This window comes from Nelusetta ayraudi, unplaced genomic scaffold (genome assembly GCF_046127955.1).
Source record: "Nelusetta ayraudi isolate G7.1 ecotype Tasmania unplaced genomic scaffold, CSIRO-AGI_Nayr_v1 ptg000031l, whole genome shotgun sequence".
Lineage (NCBI taxonomy): Eukaryota > Metazoa > Chordata > Actinopteri > Tetraodontiformes > Monacanthidae > Nelusetta > Nelusetta ayraudi.
The window spans coordinates 4646797-4674238 of NW_027466081.1; the positions used below are offsets into that span (position 1 = coordinate 4646797).

The 27442-nt window shown below is 47.1% G+C and overlaps 1 protein-coding gene and 1 long non-coding RNA gene across 2 annotated transcripts in view; one reads left to right on the forward strand and one right to left on the reverse strand.

The window, feature by feature from the left end:
* Positions 1–7996: 7996 nt before the first annotated feature.
* Positions 7997–27442, reverse strand: part of slc49a4 (solute carrier family 49 member 4) — a 42935-nt gene continuing 23489 nt past the window's right edge. The window contains exons 6-9 of the mRNA XM_076031006.1: positions 26299–26366; positions 20565–20692; positions 17018–17200; positions 7997–8178 (exon numbers count right to left, since the gene is read on the reverse strand). Coding sequence (XP_075887121.1) covers positions 8063–8178; positions 17018–17200; positions 20565–20692; positions 26299–26366 — 495 coding nt within the window. The 3' untranslated portion in view covers positions 7997–8062. The remainder of the gene's footprint in view (positions 8179–17017; positions 17201–20564; positions 20693–26298; positions 26367–27442) is intronic.
* On the forward strand, positions 8066–9274 carry LOC142891454 (uncharacterized). The gene is made up of 2 exons (XR_012927272.1): positions 8066–8788; positions 8822–9274. It is a non-coding gene; the product is annotated as an uncharacterized LOC142891454 (long non-coding RNA).

Genomic DNA, 27442 nt, shown 5'->3' on the forward strand with positions numbered 1-27442 from the left:
TGTATATCTATACATCTATATCATATATGTATATATATATATGTATATGCGTGTATTGTATATACATACTGTACATAATACCTATATACATATCTATACATGCATACAGTACATACATATCTATAGATTTATATATTTTCTATGAAAAGTTGAAGGTTTTTTTTTTTTTCCAAAAGTTTTCATGACCCTTAAAGTAAAGGATGATGGATATTAAACAGTGTTTGCCGGAGTTTGACAAGATGGATAAGTAGCATTTCAGAGTTGCTGTGCAGGGTTCACGCCGGGTTCGTGCAGGGAGTCAGCAGAATTTTTCACATCAGATAAAAAGTGACAGGAAAGTGCATCTTCTCCTCCCTTTGGGCTGTTCCCTTCAGGGGTCATCACGGCCAGTCATCTACCTCCATCCGACCCCACCCTCTGCATCCTCCTCTCTCACACCGACTAACTCACTACTGCTTCCTTAAGTTTCCTCTCTGGCCTTTGTCTCGGCCCCCTGTCTTGGCCTTCCGCCAGGAAACGGCTGCTATACATGCAAATGATCAAATATTAAGAGGGTTTAGCTCCATTAAATGTGGAGATGCTATTTCTGGACAGCTAAATGGCACTGAGGCAGTACCTGCACTCGTTTGGGTCCACATAGAAGAGAGCCAAGATTAGAATTATTGGATGCAATGGTCTTACCCTGAAGGTTTTTAGTCATTAGAATGAACACGAAAAAGCTGCTTTTAAAAAAAAAAGCTGCCGACCAGACATGATTATGACAGAAAATACAACTCTGTTTTACTTGCAGCATAGCAGATCAATACAGCCCTCCTGCTCTGATGCGGTGTTTTGTGTGACTGCGCAGGGGCAAGTGTGATTTGTTGATCGGGGAACCCATCCGTCACAGCCTGGCACCCACCTATATGACTGTCTCCTCATACTTTACACTGGCAGAGTAGTTAAAACTTGATGCATGTTGTGTTTTCTCGCGTGGTGCGGCCCAATACGTCACATTCACCTCGGGATAAACTGGCAAATTAGTAGCCAGCTGGCAAACGCCGCCCATCACTTCTTATCCACAGCACCTGCCCCCAATTCCGCTTCCTTTTCTAAATAACAACAATAATAATAATAATAATAATAATAATAATAATAATAATAATAATAATAATAATAATAATAATAAGTTGAAGACAAAGTCACTAAATGAACCATTTGGTAGCTGTGCTCATTTTTCATAATTTGGAGAAGCCAATTATTAGACTGGTGGAGTTCAGGGAGGCCCAAGGAGAAGTTGAAGTGAAAGGCTGGCAGAAATAAATAAGAGAGGAAAGTGAGTTTTAGCGACAGGATGGAAGGGAAAAGAAACAGCATCACAACGGGAAGGCACAACAGGAAGAGATAAGAGGCGGCGTCTGGGAGCATGAAACGAAAAGACGTTTCAGACTGTCAGGGAGCGAGCCAGCTGCAACATCCCCGAAAACTGCTGCTGGCGGCTGCAAGGAAGAACATACGGTTGTTTCACCGCGTTGCGACGCTGCATACGTACACAGAGTCTCTCCAGAGAGGCGAGGCTGTGTTGCGTGTCCGCTCCCACGGCAAACAATGCAGGGCGGGGGGGTGGGGGGGGTGGGGGGGGGAGGCATCAAAAGTGGACTGCTGCAGGAAAAACATCTCTCTGATGGGACAGTTAGCGTCCTGCTTGTGAGCGGCGGGGAGGTTGTTTTTTTTATTTATTTTTTTTTGATCGTTCACTCTGAAGTCAGGCTCCTTTATTCTCCACTGGTTGAAAGAAGTCTGATGAAAAGGGTGGCTGAAAAAATATAAACGACCAGCATGAAACCTTGTGAGAGACCCTCAGCGTGGGAACAAAATGTGTCCCTCCCCTACCTATTGATGACTTTTCCCTTTATTCATTTCCTAATACGACACTAATTATTTTATTTTTTTTGCTTGTTGGTTTAAAAAGTGAATCATATTTAGTGATTGAATAGCAAAACGAGTTACAAGTTTGTGTTATTTATTCGATCCTCCCAGCACATAAATCGGAATCCACCCCAGGGAACCAGGTGTAGTCATCGGTGATCCAATGTGTAAGCGTATTTATTGAGTATCGCTGACGAACAGCAGTCTTGCCTTTGCATAATTGGCGCTGAAAGGTTCCTGGGGGACCGTCTGTCAAATGTTCAAGTTCCAACATACAAATACACCCAAAAGTGAGCTGTATCTTTCAACAGCGAAGGCCTAATAGGCCATTAGTGGGGCCCCGAGGTGGGAGCCAAGCCGACCCGGACCTGAAAGATGGCTGATTATAGAGAGAGGACGTGGCCAAGCTGTCAATTTCACTCCGTTCTCCCAAATGGGAAAGAAAAAGGGACATTTTTTCCCCCTGTAAAAAAAAAATCAGGGATATGATTCGTCCTACACCCACAGGCGTCTTAGCTATAAATCCATTTTATGCTAGTAGCATAACTAGCTAAGTGCCACACTGTGCAATTCACTCTGCCAATGTTTTCTATCAACAAGTCAGCAAGCGTGACAGTCACTATTTCTATTTAGGGGTATTACACTCCCATTTCTACGCAAGACATCCTTTGTGATGTCACAAAGGGCACTAATGTTCCTCCGATGTTTAGCGATAGCACACTCAGCCAACTAGTATTTTTTTTTTTTGGAAAACCCGATACGAGGAAGCCTTTTTGGTTTCCTTGCAGCATGGAGGGTGAGAAAGGAGGAGAGTTAACAGCCAGACAGCCAGAGAGACGCTGCTGCACTGGGGCTGATAGCGACCTGCGGCACTTTACACCTCAAGGATGTTTGAGTGTTTCCCGCTGTTGCCTTTCCACAAAGGCTCGCCGCATTTTTCAGGCCTTCCTTTTGCTTTTGTGCCGTGCTAAAAAAAAAAATTAAAAAAAATGACGCACTCTACATTTGAAGTACCTGGCAAGCGCCTCCATCACACCGGCGGCCGTCTCGGTTCTCCGAGCGGTGGCACATCTGGAACGCGCCTGCGGGGTTCTGCGTCCTCTTTTGGCACGCCGTCTTCTTTCTTACCCGAGCCTGGAAGAGAAAACATAGCAAAACAAAGCACGTGCAGCGAGTAAATATCAGTGTGCGACGGGCACGGATCGCTCGCCGTCGCTAGTTCGCAACATCCAAGAAATTGCTCTTCTTCTTGCGTGTTCAACTTCTTTGGGATGTTCACCCTACTTGGGGAGAAGCGTGCAAAAAATCTTGCGAAAATAAACAAAGCCAGGAAAAAATAAATTGGGTTTAGAGCAGGCATGGGCAAGCTACGGCTAGGGTTAAGCTAGCCGGCTACCTTCCCCTATGAGGTAGCTCTCCAAAAAACTCCATCCAACTGCTCCTGCTCCGGCTCCTGTGTCAAATTTTTACAACCCATCGCGGCCAAACAAGCCTAAAGGTTTGCCCACCCCTGTGTTAGAACAAAGTCTTTCGCATTCAATGTCTGTTTTTCGTGTAGGTGCAGAGAGTTTGGCTAGCAATTGGACGGAGCACAACGAGCCACCGGCAAGGCGACTCCAGCTGCCTTCACACTCGGGGCTGTAAATGCTATTTAACAGTTTGAGGCACACCTACCCAAAGCTATTCTGCCTGACCTTATGCAGGGCCACGCTCATTTCCAGCAGTTTATTATTTTTTTTTTCTCCACGTCAACTTGGGAATTCGATATCTCGGGCCGAAGTCTTGGCACGGCGATGATGAGGTCCTGCCAGCTTAAATGGCACCAGTTCAAAGGATCACCGGCAGAATCTTTCTCTCTCTCTCTCTCTCTCTCTCTTTTTTTTTTTTTAAGCTTTGATTTTTTTTTTCACACGCGCACATTTTCAAATGTCGCTCGCTCGCGTCGAGGCCCTCGTGTCTCGCCTGCAACAAAGCATGAGCTCATCTGCAGCTGGGCCAACAAGGGGGAGGCGACTATAAATGCAGGCACTTAACAGAGGATTTAAAACGGTGAGGTCATGCCTGCGGGCCACGCTTGCTCATCCTGATTTGTGTCCAAAAAAGACGGGAGCAGGAAAGAGAAGGATTTTTTTTTTTTCCCCGGGAAGGCAGGTGTCCTCGGAGGGCCCTTCTTCACGCCTCCCGCGGGAAGACTGCCGGATTAGCGGCGAAATGCGGCGCGGCCACGCCGCGGAGTGATGCAACGCACTGCTCGGAGGAACAGTCGGACCAAAAAAAAAAAAAGAGCCCTTCAGCCGAATCAAATGAGCGCTTTGAAACCTCTGCCTTAGCGACGGAACGTCTCGCAGGGTTTCGAGGAAATATGGGGAAAGCTTTCCAGGTGCTGTTGTGCAACGTAAAGGAAGGGAAGACACGCGTTGCGACCCCAATGTGTCTATACATCATCATCCGTTCTGCAAATTCTTCCGAAATGGGATCGCGAGCCACGCTTGCCGTTCTTTCTGGCTCAGTATTTTCAGTTCTGTCGACACCCACTCAACCCTGTCAAAGTAAGTTATTAAAGACGGATGATGTGGCGATTATAAAATGCCAAGTGTCTCACGGTATTTGGGTTCGCAATTAGTTTGGGCTGTTGCTCATTTGAATTCAGTGTCGCGCCTCCATGCTTGGAGGAAGAACTCCTCGGCCTCAGCGCCTCGGATTCCGTCCGCTTTCTAAATCTGTTCCCGAGAAATCCAGCGGCTTAACACGAGATAATTAGCGGGATTCCGACCAGATGAGAGAAGCCTCGCAAAAGTCCTGGCAGACACACTCGCAAAACACGAACACAAACATCACAAACCTTGCAGATCTGCTCATCAAGGACACAGGCCGACTGATAATGGCCTCAGCTCCAGACTGAGTGCTGGTGCAGAGCCAGAGAATATTTTCTCGACCTGCAGCCTGCAAGCGGAGCCACACCAGCAGTTTGAAGCATTACATCACCCCACTTAAAAAAATCATGCTGGGTTATTTCTATTGCTCCCGCCCGCCTCTCAAAAAAAAAAAAAAAAAAACAATCTCAGTGGAATCCATGTTGTGAGCAACATATTTTTAAAACTGGTCACTGACTTGTGCCTCCGCAGGAAGAAAGTAATGGATGTGGTGGGGGACGGAGGGAGGGAGGGAGAGAGGGACGACGACGCAGCTGTAACAAGTGCAGCTTTCCTGGAACGCAGCTGCGGCAAAGGTAATTATCGACACCGCCGCAGCCTTTACATTTTTGCAGGGTGACGCTCTCTAGCGGGCTGGACCCGCACTCGACAGGCAAACCTGGACGTGAAGGCAAAGCAAAACACAGTTCCTCTTTGTGTCTTAAGACGTTTTGGACGGATACAGCCCGTTGAGTGCATTTACAAGACGATACCTGCTTTCATAGATCGCTAAGCAGATCCCATGGAAGTCGAGAGGACTTCTATTTTGGATATTTTATTTACGGGAATAAGAAGGGTAGTATGTAAGAATGTACAGTCACATTCAGCGACGTTGGGATTACTCCATAAAAGTAATCCAACTACTGATTACTCCTTAAAAGTAATCTGATTGCTTCCTCAACCACTTTGTTTCATAAGTATTCAATTACTTATTACTAATCACTTTAGTTAAAAAAAAAGATAAAGTAACAGTTGTTCAGTGCTTTGGAATGAACCTCATTAAAGTGTCAAATTTAGCAATTGCAAATATTGCCTCTGTCCTCTTAACATGAAAGAATGTTTGCTCTCTGAACACAAACTGCACATTTCACAGAACAAACTCGTGCACAGCACTGGTGGTTAAAATAACAATATAAATAATTGTTTTCCGTTGTTTTTCTAAATATCGTGGACTTTTGTGGATAATATTTTGGAAAAGTAGCTGACTCGTTAATTATGATATAATTATCAGTTTTGCCACAGTAATCCTGTTACATTACTCCGTTATTTAAAAAAAAAAAAAAAAAAAGTACCTTAATTACAGTAGTGGATTATTTAGTAATAGATTACTTGCCAACACTGGTCACATTCAGCGAGTCAGTCACCAGTCTAAATGTTCATTTTCACATCTTTCAGCTTCCTGCTACAACTTTTTTTTTTTTGGGAGCTTTCACATGTTTGGAAGTGGGGATTGGTTCAGACAGCAGTGCCTACACTTTGCTGGGTGGGTTAGAGCTAATCTGGGAGAGCTCGTCACAAAAAAGTCGAAAAAGAAAATATACCAAGATACAGTTGCCCTTTTCAAATCCCCACCGGGGCTTATGAAAAACACAGCTGTTATTGCAATAATGTTTATTAGAATAAGGTGCTGGGAATATTCAACAGTCACATCTCTTTGTCCCCCCCCGCCCCCAACCCCCCCCACATGAAGGACCTTTAAAATCCATAACAGTCCACGAAGCCACACCGTGCAACATGAGAACATGACCCTCGACAACACAGACGACACAGTCACAGTGTGGAAGAGAGGGAGGCAGGATGCACTGCACCGGGCATGTAAGGCAACACGTCAAATAGGTGAAAAATCTTTTCTTTTTTTTTGTACAAGGAGGTAAAAAGAACAATAATCTTTTTTTTTAAGGAAAATAAAAGCACCAGGAAACACACAATAGAGCTTCTATAAGGGAAAACGCACGAGAACACGTAAGACAGCTGCTGTGCAGGAAACAGTCACAAAAAAGGAATCGAGTTAGACGGGGAAAAAAATACCCCTAACAGATGTTTGTCATCTGCTTCTATGCGGTTACATCCCTCCAGATCGGCAGCTTTTGCTTTGTTTTGGCTTTCTCTTTTCTTCACAGAACCAGTTTTATCAGCGAGGAAATCCATGAAAATGGCAACATGCCTTTGTTCATCCCTTAAGGTTCCTTTTTTTTGTCAGTGTTGTCGGCGCAGAGACATCTGCTGGTAGTTTGGAGGAGCAGCAAAACAAGAAAGACCCCCGTGCATGCATTAACGCGAACTGGGTGCCCCCAGGTTCCAAGTTAAAGGTCCTGTATTATGTCAAATTCCCTTTAATCGTTTCTAACGATAAGTCCTCTAGCTTGTCAGTTAACTGTCAGTTAACACATGGTTCTAGATGGCAACCCCTTCATGATGTCACAAAGGGTACGTGTACATCTCAGTGACCACATCTGCACCCAGGTGTTTGGCTCCTCCCCCTGAGAGCGGCTTTTTTTTGTGGAAAGTCCAACAACGTATCAGATTTAGCAAGAGGCTAAAAAGCCAGCATTTTAGCTGGAGGCTATAAACAGAGAGCTAAATACAATTATTCAAGTTAGGCTGATCCACAGGAGTCTGGGATGAAGCTCTCAAAATAGGCACAACATGGGACCCTGACCCTGATGTGACTGCTGATTCGTTTTTAATAAAAGCTGGTTGCAGAGGAAAATATTTTCACCAATATTTTGAAAGACTATTCTGTTAAAAAAAAACAAAAAAAAAACACCAAAACTTACATTTAAGTTACAGTAAAAACTATTCCCTTAGAAGCTCACTAAATTAACCATAAATAAACTGGACAATGTCTGAAATGTCAAGTCATCCTTTGTTCATCTGTGCCAACTTTTCCCCCACTTTAAAAGTTCATTGGCTGGGGGTCAATAAAGAGATTGCACACAAGTTTAACCGATCCTATTGTCTATGACCAGCTTGGTCATCCATCATAGGAGGCCAAAAAAAAAAATAAAAAAAATCACAGAATACCTCGGAGAAAGGCAGAACAACCGGTCAAAATGTCCCTCTTACATCCCCCGTCGTGGCTGAAGGTAGGAAGTGAGTCCGGCGGCCACAGGGAGGCGACACCTGGACCGACTTTTAACATAATTTCATCTGTCAACAACCACGAGGCAGTTCGTTGTGCAGCTTCCACTGATGAGACGTAAACGTATGTTCAAAAACAGACAAACAATGATTGACAGTTTAACACACACAAAAAAAAAAGAAACATCAGGTAAACGTTGGCATCCAGTCTCCCGCTGGATCTTCTCAGCAGCCCATCGCAGCTGTTACAACCGTTATTTACATTTTATAAACATCGTCTAATGAAATAGCCGTCAGTCCCCCCCCCCCCCCCCCCTCCTCGTTGGCTGTGCAAGTAGAAACGCTGCGGTCCTTATTGTTCTCGTTTCAGTGCCTCCGCATCACACGGAGACAAAGACGTCCAGGTAGAGGCGGTCGTACGACTCCCTGAAGAAGAGGATGAGGACCAGGCTGAAGAGGCAGGAGCCGGTGAGGCACCAGTTCAGCCAAGACAGATCTGAATGAGAGGGGAGAGACAAAGACACGTGTTCAGGTTGGGATCTTCCAAGTCCGAGAATCTCGCTCGTCCATCTTGCCAAGCTCAAACAGGAAACACTTCCTATTCAACTGAAGGCCGAGAGGAAATACGGGCAGTCACCGCAGTGGCCCAGCTGTGGCCGTGGAGATTAGCGTGGACGCTAAACACTAGCGGCTGGATGACTTTTTTTTTTTTTTTTTTTTTTTTTTTTTTTAGTATTTTGCTTACATCAAACCAAGAACAAAGCACCTTCCGTGGGCTCTTCACCCGATGGATACACAAGATAAATCCAGAGGGTTTGGGAAACGTTCCAATCTTTGCACAGCGGCTTCAGTTTAGGGTCAAGAGTGGGGCACTGTGAGCTGAGACGCTCTATCGCAGCAATTAGAGATAAACAGAAGCGACCCAACAGGTTGCAGCACCGCCTACTGGACACTTATGCTAACATACTAAATAAATGATGATAAATGATTTTATTTTTTATTTAAGAGATAATAGCAACGCTTCAATGTTGCCTCCGCGACATGCAAAATCATGTGCATTACTAACAACACAAAACAGCATCATATAATGTAACAACAACTAACAGGTACAGTCATAGCAACAGACGCTGCCTACACAGGTCACACTGTCGGTAACTGTGACTTAAATGGGCTTATTCTCTGGAATGAACTTGCAGTCTGCCATGTGTCTGAACATACACAGGTATAATAAGTCGCTTGTCTGATGTAGCGTAACTGCTGTAAGACAATTCAAGTCAATGTGTACCGACAGCTTAATTAGAATCCTTTGTTTGCGCGCTTTTGCTCCTCTTTTGGTGACATCCGTGGCCGGCCTCTCCACTCTTCCACCATCCCGGCTGCGAAGACTTGGAGAAAACTGAGGTGACCCCAATTAATTCCGGCCTACCGTGGCGAAGCGGGTGCCTATTTCTCCAGCGAAAAGCCTGACGCAGCAACAGCCCTGAGACAGCAGAACCGGCTCCCGAGCCGTCAAGGCTCATAGTGAGCCGGGGATCATTTAATGGTATCGACTATAGTCTTCCCGTCGTCATTGACCCTGACTTGAACCCCCCCCCCAAAAACACAATGCAGAACGAGGTGTTCCATTTCCTCTGTTGTGTTCAGGCTCCATTAGTCACAGGAGAGGTGTTCAGGCTGTTGGCGATGACGCTCAATCTAGTTGAAGGAGGGCAGCGGGGGGGGTTGAGGCGGGTGCAGTGGGGCTGGAAACCACAGGAGCTTCAACTCCAACTCAACGTCCATTTTGGAGACTTTGAAAAAACTTGCAACCAAGTAGTAAGGCTGTGTTCAAACTGCAGGCGAATCTGATTCAAATCAGATTCCTTCTCAAATGTGATTTTTAGGGCTGACTGTCCACACTGTTTTTAGCAAGTGCCCAAATGGGATCTGGCTTTATTTAGACTGGGCCATATTATTGACCCATCTGACAGGTTGCTGTAGCAACGACCTGTGTGACGTCATATGTGTGACGACTGTCCCTCTCCATTACCTTACAGCTCCGCACCTGGAATGGCGCTCTCTGCTCTGGCTCATTGGGTCTTGCGTTGCGTAGAGTGACGCCACGGACAGTCAAAACCCATCGGTGCGTTTGGAGCTGTTCACACTGAGACGCATCTGTCCAAATGCGATTTGAAGCTACCTCCTGAAGGCGGTTCCAAGCCATTTTGCAAAAGTCGCTGTCACTGTTCACACTGCAAAAGAGCCATCCGGTTTCAATCTGGATTTTGGCTGGCAGTCTGAACGTGGCCTAAATCATCAGTGCTGGTTACGAAATACAAAATAAGTAAAAGTGTTATTCGGGACAAAGAGGTGAAAGCAAAAGATGCACACCGGGGTGGGGAGGGTGGCGGGGAAGATGCTCGCTGAGATTGAGCTGAGGGTTTTCGTTTGAAGGGAGGGTTGTCCAGGCTCCCGAGCGGCCTCATTAATCAGGAGTGTGCGGCGCGGACAGCAATTGACCCGGCGTGGAGGCGGGTTAATGGACTTGTGTTTATCTAACCTGCCATCTCCTCCGAGGGAGGCCGCCGCGGCTTCTCACACACGTCCACGGGAGGGATCGGCCGTTCAGAGAAGCCCAGCGGGAATGTGTGTGTGTGTGTGTGTGTGTGTGTTTGGGCCCGCGGCTGCTAATGAGGGACTGGCTAATTGCGTAACTTAATCCGGAAGTGTTTTGAATATGAACTAGCAGGTGACACCTGGGGACACTTCAGGAGCAAAGTGCGAAGGGAAACCCAGTCAGAGGTGACGGAGGAAGAAGGTTGGAATGAACGACGTGAGAGGAGGGAGGCAGAAGTCGCTTCCGATCCAAATCGTGACGCGCACACTGATGGAAAGACCTCTGATCACGAGGGAGCGGCAGAGTTAAGGTGTCAACCAAAATCTACTTTGCCTGTGTTTGTAAGTTATATTAATGTACTGTTATAAATACCAATAAATGTATGCAGCCTGTCAGTGAACTTCCCAATAAATGTGTTTTTCAGAATGCAGGTGGTGAAAAATCTCTTAGCGATGTCACAGACGGCACCGATTTCTCACTAAAACAACGTTTTTTGTGCCACCCGTAAGACGTAGAAGGAAGGAAGCTAACAAGAAGCATTTTAGCAGACGGCTATAAACAAAGGGCTAAATGTTTTCTGGAAGAACGGAGGTGGAGAAAAGTTTTCGGACACGCTTAAAATTTTTACTCAATCCCAATTACAATTGTAAAAGTATTTGCCAGAGAATTTTTTTTGTTTGATTAAAAAGGTTTTGTTTCAACACAGAGGCACACGAACAAATGGAAGTTATGTTGTTCTTTGCTAAGAAGAAAAAAATGAGAATACGTTTGTTGTTGTTGTTGCGCTTTTGTGGATGTGTTGCGAGGGACGTCATCCTCCTGAAACATCCAATTCAGCACGTGCAACTTGTGGGTAAAAGCTGTCGACTGCGCAATCAAATTATTATTATTTTTTTTTTAATTATTATTATCATTATTTTTCAACAGAAGAGAATGGCGGAGGGAGGCGACGAGAGGGGAGGAGCCCCAGGGTCGGGCTTCGAGTGAGCCGCGACGTTTGGACGTGAGACGCAGAGGACCCGTCCATCAATCACCGCTGCCATTTACTAACGCCGGGTTTCAATGTGACAGTTTGATCGCGTTCGGAAGGGCGTCGGCGCGAACGTCGACCTGTTCATCACATTAGCGTCGCCGGCAGACGTCTTCTGGCCCCAATCAGTCTTAATTGCGGCGCTGCGGCTCGGCTCTCCTTCACGCGCTCTTTGGCGGAGCACACCCACCGCCCGTCCCCCCCCCCCCGGTCGAACCTTAGCTTGCGCGCAAAAGAGGACGTGCGTCGCAACGAGTCCTCGTTTGGCGACGCACACCGAAGGTAGTTTAGCGCTCCCGTATCCGTTTTTTTTTTTTTGTTGTTTTTTTTTTTAAATAAGGCGATAGGAAAAACAGCAGCGAGTCTCCCAGGAACGAGCGGAGGGGAAGGAGTCGAGCGCGTTCGCGTAAACACCCACGCGGTTCTTCACAGACGGTTGGGAAAAGTGAGGCAGCAAAGGCGTCTTCCCCTCTGATGAGACACTTTAGAAAAAAGTTTGGCAGAAGAAAGAGAGAAAAAACTTTTGGGGACGAAAGAATTGCAGTAATTGTGCCTCCCCCCCCTCTCCCGATGAAGCACATTCACAGGATGAACCGAGAGTTGAAACCTTCTCTCCCCGACTACCTCCTCCTCCTCTTCCTCACCCACCAAAAGACATGTGAGGCTCTTTTGCATTCCAATACGGCTGCTTTGTACCCACTCACCATGCTTGATGAGGAAACAAACAAACAGGAAATGAAACTAGAGGGAGAAATGGAAACAAGGCGAGCTGTGAAGTTCACTTCGAGTTTCACCGACGTGCTCTAGTACTTATCTTTTAGGAAAAAAATGACAAAAAATAAAGAGGTCAGGTGGGTTCCCGTCGAACCGAGACACTCGCCGCATGGATATCAAAATGGACAAGGGGGCCACATTCATAAAGCCCCCTCACTCGCAGCGGAAAAGGGAGCCGTGACTCGGGCAGCCGGCAGCCGAATGGGGAGAAACGCTAAAGCGAACCGTAAACTGGAAATAGATGGAAATCTTTAAAGGCCGGCGTTGCCAATTTTCAATATCAGGAGGCAAAAATGACTTTGAAAAGACGCGCCCTCATGCACAATTCATCAGCTATGAAGGTTGCGCGTTATTTACCGCATCCATTATGGAACTATGGAGAGGAAATTAAAGTAATGAGACAACCCCCTAGAATACATCCTGGGGGGGGGGGGGGGAATTTACATAATAATCAAATTAATCTTAGCGGGGGGCGGGAGGGGGCGTCTGGAGAAGAGAACAGAAAGATCTGCAAATAGGACATTTCACTCGGGCCATTACGGAAAATTGAAGGGTTTAAAGGTCCTGCATTACATAAAATTCACTGTATTTCTGTTTGCACTGGTGTTTCCGAACAATAATATACAATTACCCTGTCAGGAGTGAGGGAGCGTCCGTCCTTTTCTCCATTTGCTTGCTGCACTTTTCAAAGGGTGTGTCATTAAAAACACAAAGGGCACCAATTCCTTGTTCATGCTTCCCTTCCAAACAAGTGGATGCACCAGTTTTAAATATGCTGCTTCGTGGGTGTTTTTTTTTTTGTTTTTTTTTTCGACTCTGGGATGAAAAATAAAAATGTAGGCCTTGGATATAAAATGGCCTTTTTTTTGTAAAAGTAAAAATGTGAAGATGTATGCATGCCACGGTTACATACAGTTCATTTGAGGTAACGTCCGCAGAGAAAACAGGACCGGACAAAGCTGACAGTTTCTGTCCTGGGATTAGCGTTGGCCGTGAGAAGGAGTTCACCGCGGGTGATGGCACAAAACATATGCTTGGATAAAGTTGTTTTGAGGTATTCATAAGTCCGATTTGATCAGCATTTTGTGCACTTCCGACCGCTCTTCCCCTACTGCGGCGAGAACCAAACTGAACTTTGCGGCCTGGAAACCTTATCATTTCAAACTTTGCAACCGCCACGCTGACAATACTGCCACCACCCTAATGCGGAACACATCATCACCCAAAGCTGTCGAGTACAACCAATTTGGCAAGCGGCAAATCCACTGGACAGGGTGGGATTACCAGCTTTGCTCTGGGGAACCTGAGTAATGAGGAAGTGGCAACAGTCATTTTATTTTTTTTATTTTTTTATTTATTTTTTTTGACCTTCCCTAGCCAGATTAATCCAATCCAGAGGATTTAAACCTGTGATCTTCTGCTCTTTGAACCGGCTCGATCTTTGGTGGCAGCGCAGCCCTCAGCTGGTGACTGGCAAGCTGGCGCTAAAACGTCTACGTCGGAGCTCCGCCACCGCCAACTCCGCCAGGCTACTTTCGGGCGAGAAAAGGAGCAAAGATCATCCTGGCTTGATGTTTTCTCCAGCTGTCGCACCGGCCTTGTCGGTAGCCATCTCGGCACTTCAACCCCGCCCACACTCGGGTACACGGGCACCAAGCAGTTAGTCAGTCAGTCAGTCGGTGTGGCAGAGAGGAAGTATTGAGCTGTGGCTGCACCATGCATTCTTTATGAGGGTCTGACGCTTGTGACTGTCAGCGTGTGAGCCGGTGGCAGCTTTATCCACTAACACCTGTCCTCCTGCTGTCTCATTTATGTTTCATGTCCATGCCAACATTGTCCCGGTTCATATACAGGTCACTGAAGCTGCACATGAATCCTCGTGACTCTAAAACATTCTCATTATTTGATTTTTCTCGGAAGCTTTTTTTTTTTTTTTTTTTGGTTTGGGATTGCTTCAGTCGTTTCCAGTCAAAGAAGAAGCGATCGTTGGGCTTCTTGCGGTGGAACATTTCAGCGACTAAAAGGCTCAAACTGTCCCCTCGGGATATCTGAATTCAAGCTGATGTGTTCGGAATGAATAATGTGATTCTCAGGTATTCCGCATTCACGGACCCATAATAGAGCCGCTATGTGGCCAAGCGGGGCAAAAAGAAAACCCAGCCAATCTCGGACGTGCTTGCTGTGCGCGGTGGACCTCGACTGATTCCAGGCCGGACCGCTGCACCGCCTTAATTAACTGCGCCTCTATCTAATTGCCTGCGGGGCAGCAGGCAGTTTATTCTAAGTGCTGTGGCGCTGCCCCCTGAAATAAAACACTTATACAAAAGGAACGAGGGCTCGTTCTCAGTTTTGTCTCATGAGTTAGCCCGGCCGTGCAGGGCAAAGTGGAAGCTGTCGAGTGCTGCAAGACGTGCCGATAAGTTAAACCAGGAGTGTCAAACATACGGCCCGCGGGCCAGATCAGGCCCGCAAACTGTTTTCTTCCGGCCCGCGAGATGATTTTGCAAAATATAAAAACTGCAATTTATCAATGAAAGAAAGTGCTGTTCTAAATGTGTCCACTTGGTGTCGCAATATCGTTTCTGCTTCGCAAACAAACTCAATACTGGGGCTGTTCAAATTGCCACAAGCACTCATCCACTCACGTCTCCTATTGGCTGCCCTCAGTGCCCCAGAACGTCTCTGTTGCAACAGACAAAGCTGATGCAGAGCAGTGTTGCCAACTTGGCGACTTTCTCCCCCCAAAAAAATTTGCTATTCTCCCCATGGCGCGATGACGTCATTTGGTGATTTCTAGCGACTTTCAGGACAGCCAATAGTGACTTTCCTTACTTGAGGAGTTGGCAACACTGATGCAGAGTGCAGCGTGCTCAAAGAACACGAATGAAGTAAAACGAAGAAAACAACTCGAAGTTGTTAATTTTTACGTTATTATTACCATACCATGATTTTACCGAGATTTTCCTCTATGTGGCCCGTGAACCAAAATGAGTTTAACACCCCTGAGTTAAACCATTTGTGGGGTCAATAATTCCAAAATATCCCTTAATGCACAATGATTTGACACGTTCATTACGTGGAATGAATTAATTCCTTGGGAAACAAATGAGGATACAGAGCCGGCAAGACGTGAATGACGGACAACACTTTGTGCAAGAGGCCTCTTTTCAGCTGCACCGTTCGATTAATTGAAGCAAAGCTGCATTACAGGCTACTATACACGCGGTTTATGATAACACGTTGTTGATGCAGATCAATCCATAGGTCAAACTTTATCCACATAGCACTAAATCACTCTTGTGGGTGTTTTAATGCGCTTTTTACAATCAAAAAAGAGAAAACCAACAGATCTCTCCGGACAAAGGAAAATTGCTCCAGTATGAAAAAACCTCGAGCAGACCCAGACCCAGTCGGTCCTGAGCCACTTCACCATGCAAATTGGCCGCGTGCGCTACATTTTCCCTGGAGATTTATTTTAAGCCGCTGGCGCATTTCGTCAACGTTCTTCAATCCTGCGCGACACTGTTGCACTGCCTTCAACTTCCATCTACCTACAAATGAAACCTATTAAAAATGCATTAAATGGAAAAAAAAAAAAACCTGATGGGATCGTGACGGAACTGATGAGTAAACAGATGAAAAAGCTGAACACACAGCAAGCTGACCCCTCTCTCCCCCCCAACCCCCCCCCCCCCCCCCCCCCCAGCCCTGAGATTTCTCTGAGGGCGGAATAAAAAGAAGGAGGAAAAAAAAAAAAATCCTGTTTGTTGCATATGTATGTGGGTAGGTGTTGGAGAAATGTTGCTGTGCCACTGGCTGCCCGGGTCAGACAAGAATCATACCCACCAGCACCGGCGTGACAAGCCAGAAGGCAGAACAAGATGCAGCTGTCAGGCAGCGAGCTTCCAGTCGTCTCCGGGCAATCAGCGGGGAATCAGCAGGGGGAGGGGGAGGAAGAAGAAGAGGAGGAGGAGGAGGAGGAGGTGGAGGTGGAGGAGGAGGATCATCATGTGTGAATATTTATACAGATTGAAAGTGGCTCTGTTCTTCTCCTCCTTCTTCTTCAATAAGAGCGGCGATTAAATGTTTTTCAAAAATCTTCTTCTTCTCCTTCTTCTTCTTCTTCGGGGCTGGTTAATGAAGCCGTGCAGGGCAGGCACGCTGTGATTTTTGCCTTCACGCCCAAGCACCGCAGGCAGCAGGAGAGACGTGACGGCGTCTCTCGACGGATGATCTGAATGCAGTCAAACAAACCGTCGGGCAGCCGACTGAGAGATAAATCAGCGGCTAAATTACAGCCCCCCCCCCCCCCCTCCCTTTTCTTTCATTCTTTCTTTCGTTCTTTGTGCTCAACGTTTCAGTTTCACCGCAACCCAATTTTCCCTCGACGTCCACATTTTATCGGCAGCTTCTGCGGCGCCGGGGATTGATTTTTTTTTTTAATTTTGGGCAAACAATGGAGGCCTCGGCCGCGCAGGTTGCGCAGGAGCTTCTCAAGGAATTCACACTTTGTCATTGACGGTAATAAGAAGTAAAAAAAAAAAAAAAAAGAAAAGACACATTTTCAACGGAGCAAGTCGTGGCGCGCATGCTAAAAAGGATCGGGCAGGCGCCATTATGAAACCGGTTATCACAGGTATATATACGTTTTCGGAGTGTAGCTGCAAGAAGTCCATAATGTGCTCGCTGCTGTGGCAGAGGGCGAGGTGTGTGCGTCGCAGGCGCAACCGCGGAAGCGTCTTATATTGAGCGTTGCAATCTTATTATATTCGTCTGCGTGAACATTAAAAAAAAAAAAGCCCAGACTCACCATATAAAATGTCAAAGTCAAAACAACCCAGATACAAATCAGGCGGAGTTTTCAGAATGACGTATTTGATGACGAGAATACAAACAAATAATAATAATAAAGGCCCAAGGCCGCCGCCGACTCACCTGAGCAGTAGAAAGAGAGGAAGACGAGCAGGAGGCCCATGAAGAGGTTCTGCAGGAAAGTGACCACCCCGCAGGTGATGCCTTCAGGGACCGGGTAGACCGTCTCGATGAAGAGCTCGAAGAATATGGGCACGCTGCTGTTGATGAAGATGCCCACCAGGATGCAGGACGTGTAGAGGATGGCTGCAAAGCCAGAGGCAAAGTGAAGAGAAAAAAAAAAATCAGTTTGAGGAGACGCGTTAAGCGTTTGGTGGCATCGGTAAAAGTTGGCGAAACGTACTTCTTTCTCTTCTGCTTTAACAGTAGGAACTACTCAGTCTGCACCGCAGCTTCATTCTCAGCTTTTACGCCACGTTCAAATCTAATTCCTGACTTGCTGATGCGCTCCAGGTAAACATCGCGTCTCATCGGGCCTTAGCCGAGGCTAAAAATTGATGCCGTCCACATTGTTGGCCGTTGGCCGTCGCCCGTTTAATTTTGCAGATGAAGTGCATCCTGACGGAACCGCAGTATACGCAAGTGAATCCAATTTGATCTTCACATTCAAAACCCATATTTCGGGATTGGATGTGTGCAATTCAATTTGCTTGCGTCGTTTGATGCTACTTGCCCTCATAAAGTGTCTTTGTGCGTGAGACATTTAGACTTCTGGGGAAAATTAGGAAAACAAGTAAGTGTGTGTGTGTGTGTGTGTGTGTGTGTGTGTGTGTGTGTGTGTGTGTGTGTGGAGAGCTGGGAGCGCGTCGGGTCAGCTGGCAGTTCCAGCCTCGACTTTGGTCCCTTGGCAGAGGCCTTGGGGTAAAATGTGTGAACGGGCATTAAAGTGGATGAACGGGGGAGATTAAGCCATCACCTCCGGAGCATCACTGCGCCCTCCGTCTCCCTCATCACTGCCGATGGGTCCAAAATGAGCTCCCCATTAGCCCGACCGTCCCCCTAACTGCGAGGCCTCCGAGGGCCCTCCACCGTCCGCCCGCCTTGTTGGCCGAGCCGATGCGACGGGGAACCTCGGAGACACTCGAGTCCGCCGGCTTGAAGACGTCCCTCGGCCGCTGCTCATCTTTATTTAAGCGCCGCTGGAGACGCTCATATCAAGCACTGAGAGCGCAGCTCTCCATCCGTCCTCAGAGTGACTGAATCAGGCTACGTGTTGGGGCATTTTTGTTGAAGGTTGCAAATCTGATTCAAATCAGATTCCTTCTCAAATCCGGGCCAATTTTTAGGGCTGACTGTCCACGCTGCTTTTAGCAAGTGTTGCGCTGTTCAGACTGAGATGCATCTGCCCACATGCTTGAAACAACCTCCCGAAGGTGGTTTTAACCCGTCTTGCAAAAATCGGATTTCACGTGATTTGTGACTTTTCAGACTACAAAAGAGCCGTCCGGTTTCAATCAGAACGGGCTGAAAATCGGATTTTGGCCGGCAGTCTGAACGTGGCCTAAAGACAAGCCGATCTCAGAGGGCGGAGCCACGGAAGATATTAATATCACAAAGGGCTGATTTCCACGCTGACACGCTGAGGCTCATGTGATTTTTTTTGACAACTCTTGTAAAATAAATTTGGCATAATTGGGACTATTTGAACGTTTCTTCTCTGATCAGTGGTCCAAACGCCTGCGTCGAGCGAAACCCCAATTCTAGTTTTGCAGAATATTTTCCCAATACGTTTCCTACTGCACTAGACGCGACTCTGTGAACCGACCACGACTCCCACCGCTGTTTTCATCTGCCTGCTGGTTTTAAGCGCTGATGCTTTTTTCCATTTCATCTGTATTGACTCAGAACCCTGATGTTAACATGTCTGATCGTAAGAAAAAAAAAAGAGTGATGATAGCATATCTACAGCGAACAGTGCAGTACACAGTGCGCGGTGGATTATGAAGCAAAGCATTTGCCCGGGAACTTTAGTGGAGCAGAAAATTAAAGTGAGATAACTTTGAACTGATGTTGCAAGCTCCGATTATTGATTCCCCGTCCCTCTTTTTTTTTTTTTTTTTTTTCTTTCCTTTCAAACCAGCAATTCACTTCCATTTCCACCACGCTGCATATTGGCGAAATGGATATTACCGACCATCCCGAGCTGGGATGGAGCTTCTCCTGGAGCGCCACGCCAGCCGCCTCCGCTTGTGCGGAGCGCCAGGCGGATGAACGAACGCGGCAGCGGCCTGGCTGCCGCCGGCTGCCAGCTCCTGGGGATAAGAGGACGCAAGACGGCCGGCGGGGCAGCGCCAAGGCCTGGAGAATGATGATGGATGATGATGACTGGCAATCAGCGGCTGTGAGCGGCACCCTTAGCACGCTTATTGGTTTGGCTAAAGGGAGAGGCAGCTGATTCCAGTCAGACGTCCCTAATGGGTTTATCTACAAATGGATTGGCTCAGCTGAAAAAGTGCCAAAGCGAGAATTTGGAGAGTGAGGTGTTCAGGCTCAGAGGACTCTTTTTTTTTTTTTTTCTCGCAGAGGAATAAAAAAAAAACTTTGGTACGCAGTGATGATTCCAAAAATAATTTGTGAGCGAAGCTGTCAAAAGTCAAAACACCAGGGGAGATAACAGGCTGCACATGTCTTTGAGTCATGGGATTGACTGCGCGCTAAAAAGGCATAACATACCATGCTGTTTGTCGTATATACCAAACTAAAAATGTAAAATTTACCAGCATCTAAATTTTACAGAGTGGGCCTTTAATATAAATGTTTCCAACTTTATGTGCACGAACCAATTTTCCACAAATTTTTCTTTTGGGGAATTTTGATTAGAAGGAATCTATTTCCCTGGGTGAAAGAATCCCTGGTTGTATTTGTGATTTGCTGCGGCCCTTCAGCTTCTTGTAATCTCGCTTTGGTTTGTTCAAGATTGAACAAGTTGGCTTCAACATGTGGATACATTTAGCTCCGCCAGCTTGCCGGCTATTGTTCCATACACTTGATCGTGTCTGCAGGGGGCTGCACGTGTGCTCCACTGAGCAGCGTTCTGCAGCGCACACACACACACACACACACACACACACACACACACACACACACACACACACACACACACACACACACACACACACACACACACACACACACACACACACACACACTAGGTACTTCCATTTGGGAAAATTTCTTACAAAATCCCAGCTAAACGATCAAAGTTGGAAAAGAGCCTAATGAATGCATGGGCAAACTATGGCCTGGGGGCCATTTGCGGCCCATTAAGCTTTTTAATCCAGCCAGCCAAACTTAGAAATTATATTTATAATAAGTACGTCATAAAATAGCCGTATTTTATCCATGTTTTCAGTGTTTTAAGAGTCATTTCAATAAAGAGATCAATACCGTGAAGCTTCAAAGACAGATTTTGTTGTAACTTCTTGTTTGTTCATTTTCAATAGACATTAAAGCACCTGTTGTCTACATATCCCATGATATATTTATTTCTCTTAAAAGGTGGGTGACCAAAACATCACATTTTAGAACCCATTGTGGCCCTCGAGTCAAAAGGTTTGCCCAGCCCTGGGCTAATGTGACCTTACAAGCGAGTGCGCCGTTGTGTACTGACCTGCCGTCGTGGGGAGGTGCGTGAATTGGCTCAGGCAGGTGAGCGTGAACCACGTGGAGGCCAGCGAGGCTCCCGCCAGCATCAGCACCAGGATCAGCTTCAGCATCCCGCGAATGGAGTCGGCAAACCTTGGGAGTGCGGCGAGAGGGAGGAACGTCAGCTCAGGGGAAAACGGTCGAAGGCGGAGCGAAAATCTATTTAGGCCGCCGATTCCGAAACACGGCCGGCGTGAACGGCGGACCTGTTTGCCGAGGTGCGCGAAGACTGCTGCTTCGCAAACAAGAGGCAACGCTCGACGCAGCCCGGCGGGCAGCTGAGCAATCTCTCGCAGCTTCCCGCGTCCCGGGAGACTCGTGTCGCCGTCTATTACTGGAGACGCACGTCGCCCGCCGAGCGAGCGAGGATCATTCCCATCATCCTCCTTGTTTTTCGGGGGCAGGGGGGGTTCTCCCCTGTGCGCACACACTCGTCAGTACGCGAGCAGACGCTATTTTCCCAGGCTTGATTAGATTTATCCCAACAGCTTAAAGATCCGGCGTGTGAAGTTTTTAAGGAAGCCCTGCCTGACAGTGCGTTCCGTAGGCGGGCTTCCTTAAAAAAAAATAGCGATGCAAAATGGCAGCTAACGAGACCCTTGTTGCTCTATGTATATTCTTATATATCGTTAGCCTACTAGCATAACTGCCTAAGCCATTTTTTTGGCCAAATTGTGATACCTGCCTAACTTTACCGATGTGCTAGCTGAAAAATGTGTTTTTTCGTGTTTTTCCGAAAACGTTCAAATATGACTTAGGCGACTATGCTATTAGGCTAACGATATACGAGAACAATTCTGAGGGTAGGAAAACCTAATGACTTTCATTGTACTGCGAGTTTTCACTTTTATTAATGTATTTATGGGCAGTATGTTAAGCTTTTACCAGTACAAAAGTCATAAATTAAGCTAAATCTGACATCCTGGACCTCCAAACAGGCGATTGGAGACGGAGGAACGGGCCCGTTTTTTTCCCCCGAAGCCTCTCGAGCGAGCGCGGTTTCTCTTTGTGAGCGTTCGCCATTCATCGACTCCGCCGCCGCTCCTCTGGGAGTTGGTGTGTTTGCTCGGGAGAGATTAGATGAAGTTACAGAGGCCTGGAGCAAAGACAGACACTAATTACTTTTGTTTTTCCACCGTTCACAGACGAGACGCTTAGGGGAAGGGGAGGCAAGAACACGCCGCCAGGTTTTTGGACGATAACCTTAAAGCGAGACTAGAGCAGGAGAGTTGGATGTGTCGGATTAGGCCAGCTGGCTTATGCGAGCTACGATTGGCTGGATGGGTAGGACATTGGTTTAACTCTGAGAAAATAAAGCATTTCAGCAAATAACATTGGCAAGTGTAAAACTGTGAGCACAACATTGACATGAACAGCCATTTGACCTCACATCAAGGTGTTTTTACATCAGGATTTCATTCAGATTCACAGCTGTTTTAAGTTATGTGAAAAACTTTGGGGAACTAAACCCCTCGGCTGCTGATTGGTCTGTTCCGACTCCCAACAGGCGGAAAACAGTTCAGGAGATTCTTAAGGGGGATTTGGCGAGAATTACCACCTAAAATCTCGCCCGTACAGCTGCCCTGCGTGATTGATAAGTTGTCAATCACGGAGACATCAACGGCATAGTTGAAAAAGGCTTAAGCTAACTCTCTCTTTTTTTTTTTTTTTTCTTCAGCCAAACGCCTGGACAAAAAACGAGCTGCCGCAAATCTCCTCCAAGCGGGCGCTTGTCACCGCGCGAACACGTGTCGCTCTTTTGCTCAGAGCCGGTCCGTCCAATCCGTCACACCCCTCCACTGCTGCTGCTGCTGCCGCTGCTGACTGGCTCACTTCCACTGAGCCTTCGACCCGCCCCGGGTGAGAGAAATGGAACCCTTCCCCTGCACCCCATCAAACGGTCAGTCCCCTTTGCCGTGAGGATCACAGGCCACTTCTCTGCTTCCACTCCAGTTTGGGGGGAAAAAAAAAAAACTACATAAGCAGCTTATTTCCTGCTCTAAATCTGATGGATCCCTGACTCCGCTTGATAAACAGCGCCGATTTGCACTGCGGCACGTGAGCAGGGTCTGAATGTCGGGCATTGCTCTTGTACAAGCACCCCAATGCCGTTCCGATATTTTTTTTTTCCTCTCTCTCCGATTTAACCAGGGAGGTTTTTTGCAACGACGCATTTCAATAAAACCTTGAACCAACAGAGGGGATCCTGCCGAGGTAACAGCAGAATAAAAAGGCCAATATTTTCACCCTGCCATTAAGATCGTCCCAGTCAGATTCCATTTTCCGCTCCGCCTGCAATGGGGAGGGAGGGATGAAATATCGCCGTCCGTATGATAGCGTCACATGGGAGCCGTCCGTGGCAGCCCTCGAGGAGCTACAGGTGGACGGCCCAAAAGGCCGATTAGTATTCCGCCACAGATTGTTCCCGTATTGCGAAGATAACAAATTTAGACGGCGGATGGCCGGGCGAACATTTGCCTCCTCACCATCTCGATGATAAGCATCGTCTGGCTCCAAACCTTTGTGATGAGAGGCAGAATAAGCCGCTTCCCCCAACCACCACCAGCAGCTTTGCCTTTTTCCAGGAATTTTATCCTCGGAAACTAACGAGGAACAATTGTCGGTCATTCTTTTCACCATCCTGAAAAAAAAAAAAAAAAAAAAGGCGGTGGGGAAAACAAAACAGAAGGCGGAAGCTGACGTCCAGACAGTCTCCACACAATTGGATCTTTGTCAGGCGATTCCCCGTGATGGGCGCCGCCGCGCCTTGGCGCGTCAGCGGCTAATTGAACGGGCCGCGCTAACCCCCGTGAATTCAAATGTCAACTCGGCGAGATAGCAGACGGGGCGGGGGGGGGGGGGGGGTTGAATATTTTTAGGCAGGCGGTTTAAAGGCCAAACGCTGATCCCCTGAGAGAGTCGGCTGTGCCCATAAAATAAAAGCTGTAAAATGCAACACCGCGTCACCTGCAGCATTTAAAAAAAAATAAATAAAAAAAAACATTTAGCAGGTGCCATTTTCTGCTCCCCGCAGCAGCAAACCTCTGCTCGTTATTGATATTGTGCCCGCCAAGGGAAAAAGAGACGTGAACATCCTGAGGGGGGAAGGGGGGGTGGGGCAAGACAAGAGGCTGAAATGTCCGCCCGCTTTAATTATCAGCGCAGCAGCGTGTTCGGCGACGTGACGCCAAGAGTTCAAGGGTAGCGATTTTTAAACTTCTATCCCGCCTGATGCACGCACTTTTTACAATTAGCGTGTCAATTTCGCCACAGGACGTCAATAGCTGAAAGGGGGGTGGGGGGGGACAGGAAAACTGTCAACTGGCTGACTGATGATAATGAATCACTCTACTGCTATCTACTACTGTTGTGTGCGGCATTAGCAGGGAAGCGCTTCTGTCAAATCCGTGGAACTCTGCCTTGAAGGGGCTGGATGTGATTTTTTATCATTTTTCTCGACTCCCTGCCCTCCTCCCGCCTGTCGGAGCAGCTGCAACAGCCTCTACGGTTGGCAAACACGTGTCAATAAACACAGGCAAATAGCATGAAACATGCTCCAAATTAATGCTAACGTTAGCTAAGATTATGCTGGGGATCGTCATAAAACCGGAGAGCCGCCGACTGTGACCAGAAATGTTACAAAGTGGTGTTTCCAAAGGCGACAACATCTGTCTCTTATAGTGGGCCCCTTGGAAACTCAAGTTCGAGTTCGGGTAACAGAGGGCATCCCCTCCGTACTCGGGTTGATTTGATGATATCCAGCATAATAATGCTAGGAGGGCGAGCGTGAAGCCTCTTACTTTTGGGTTTACATGCTGTTCTCAGCTGTGCTCTCTGGCAGTGAAAAAAAAAACCTACGAGTTAGCTAGCTAGTTTACATCTCGAACCAGAACCGCACTGAACAAAAACGGTCCTAAATTAAAGGCCCCCTAACTTTTAACATGTACCTGTTGCTTCACTGTAATGTAGGCTGCATCTCGGGCAACAACTGACGACTATTTTCAGTTGATTACACTATCCATTAGTCAAAACCATTGATTACTCAGCAGCTCTTGTTTAGCTCTTTCAGGCACTGACGCCACTGCGAAAAGCTCACCATGCATCGCCGATGCGCTCCCACGCAATGCCAATGCAGCAGCGGTCGCCCATTATTTGCTGCGTCGATGTACAGACATTCTTCAGATGTTCGGTTATGTACTCGCGATACGTCTGCCGCCATAGCAACAGGTTTGTATGGCACAGACTAATTTTGCTCCTGTGAAACATCTCGAGTCCCTGAAGGTTTCTCACTCTTCGACTCCCTCGGCGAAAGTGGCGAGATCACTCTCTTGGCGATGTCATTGTCTCCATCATTATTTGACAAGTGTGCGACGACTATATATGGAAATGAGATCTGTGTCCCGTTGAAAAATGAATGAGAAAGAATTGAAAAAAACATTTAGGGGAACACACAGAGGCACGTTTCCGCAATTGACAAATTGCACTTTCTAAGCTCGCATCATCAACACGTGAAAAAAACAAAAAACAAATGCGAAACCAGGCAACGTGTGAGCAACCCGGCCGTCGTGGCGAAGGGGGAGCTCGTCGCTTCGGCGTAACCAACGGCGCTGTTTACGGCGGCTTTCATCCCCCTGCCGCCAAAAGCAGCTCCATTGATTAACATGGCGAGTTATGGGCTCATTCCCCTGATTACGACTTTTAAGAGCAGGGCGGGGCCGAACGTGGATGTGCTGATCGGAGGGGGAGGGGGGCGCCTGCCATAAAAATATATCCGGCCGGCCGGCAGGAACGACTTGTGCAGACTCCACACTTTGTCTTCGCGGCGTGGCTCCACTATCCATCAGCGAGGTTAAAGTGGCTGTTGCATTAGCATCTATCGCCCTCGCTCTATCAAAGAGTCACCGGCCAAGGATTGTATATGAAGAGACGGTGCGTAGCGGGGGCGGGGGGGTAAACAACAAGTTGCGGGTCTCTAATCCTTTTGGAAAGGCAGCAAATGCGCAGTCAAACCCATCACAACATGTTCTTCTGCGAGGGCAAATATTGGGTTTTAGCCATGTCAGTTTGTGAACTGCACACTCAGTTGAGTGGCACTTGTAATATGTGGGCTTTACTGCTCTGGCAGGTCAAAAATGACCCGAGTGTCACCATTTAGTGGAATAAAAATGAATAAATGTCCGCACGGGCACCTCAGTCAGTGTCACGTCAGGGCTTCATTTAAAATGGCACTTTTTTTTATTGGAACACCGAGGCTTCCTTATTGCCACTGTGACGATGGCCTGGCCCACACAAACGCTGCGTCTTCTATGTAGTTTGGCCCTTTTTTTTGTCAAACAGAATTTCAGGTCACTGAAAGCTGTGCTCGCAAGGGTGAGAAACTGGTGTTTTGTTTTTGTTTTTTAAACCTGCGGTTAGCCGGTCTCTTCTGGTTGTGACCCTTTTATTTTTTTTAGTTTGCGACTTTGCCCGCCACGGCAGCAGCAGACAAATGACAGAACACCGGCGAAATGTTGCTGTTGCTGTTGTTGTTTAACCTTTCCAGCGAGACTTTTTAACACCAGACCAGAAAAAAAAAAATCATGTTCTACTCCCCCACTATATGGGATGTCATTTTCATGCTTTTTTTTTTACCAACTTGGCATATAGAAGGCATAAAAAATTTTTTTTTAAAAAAAGCGCGTAGTTCGGCGGTAACTCACCTGGCCAGCGCCACTCCAAATATGCAGCCGCCGACGGTCGACCAGAAGCCAATCCAGCCCGCGCCGACCTGTGCATTGGGGGGGCAATGGAGGGGAAGGTGAAAAAGAAGAGAAGGGAAGGACAGAGGAGGGGAGAGAGGAGAGGAGGTTACTGGTGTTTAAAATGCAGTCCGTGACTGTGAGGACAGAGTCGGACAAAGAGCAGCCGCTAAGTGTCTGAGGTCCGCCGAGGCCTGTCAGTCACCGGCTCCGCTAAATGGCTGTAGGAGACGCTGTGTGTGTGTGTGTATGTATGTGTGTGTGTACATGCGTGAAAGTATCTTTTCCTGCCTTATTTATGACGAAGATGCATACGCAAAGCCTTTTAAGTGAGGAGGAAGGACGCCACGGCCGCGGGCAGCAGGATCGATACGGAGCAAAGTGCTACTCGCACAACCGCGGCCGCGCGCAGCCAATAGGAAGGCCGACGAAGGTGTTTGGTTGCCGTCGATCGCCACCGGACACGGCGACAACATAAATTCGTCGAGGCGAAAATTGAAGCGTCGGGTTATTGTTTTTGTTAATTGCTTCATGATAAAATCATCATCGCACTCTGCAGCGAACTGTCAGAAGAAGAGTCCACAACCGAGAAAAGTGGACCATTGGAATCATTAAACGGTGAAAGTCGCATCCAGCAGGCGACTGACGTGTCGGGGAGTCATTCTATGCGATCGAAACTCGGCGATCCTGCCGTTCGGGACGAGGACGACCTTGAAAGTTCACGAGAAAAAGATGTTTGGAAGTCAGAATGAAGTCGACAACCTTAAGTTTCGCCATGTTTGCATTACGTTCCATGAGAATGCAAATGCGATGCCGCCCTTTCGGACAATGATAAGTATTATTTAAAAAAATAAAATAAAAAAACAAAAAACACCAATTCCAGCAGGATAGTAATTTTTGTGTTAGACGGGAGTCTAAATGAGCGGTTTGCTAGAGAGCAAAAGTGGTGGTTAGTAACCATGCAAGGCTACTCTACTGTCGTCTCAGGTGTAAAAAAAATTTTTTTTTCCCAGCATACGATACAATCAAAAAGCTTTGGCCAGATAATCAATAACAACAATCACAATTTTAAACAAAAACCAAGAAAAAACACGGTAAAAACAAA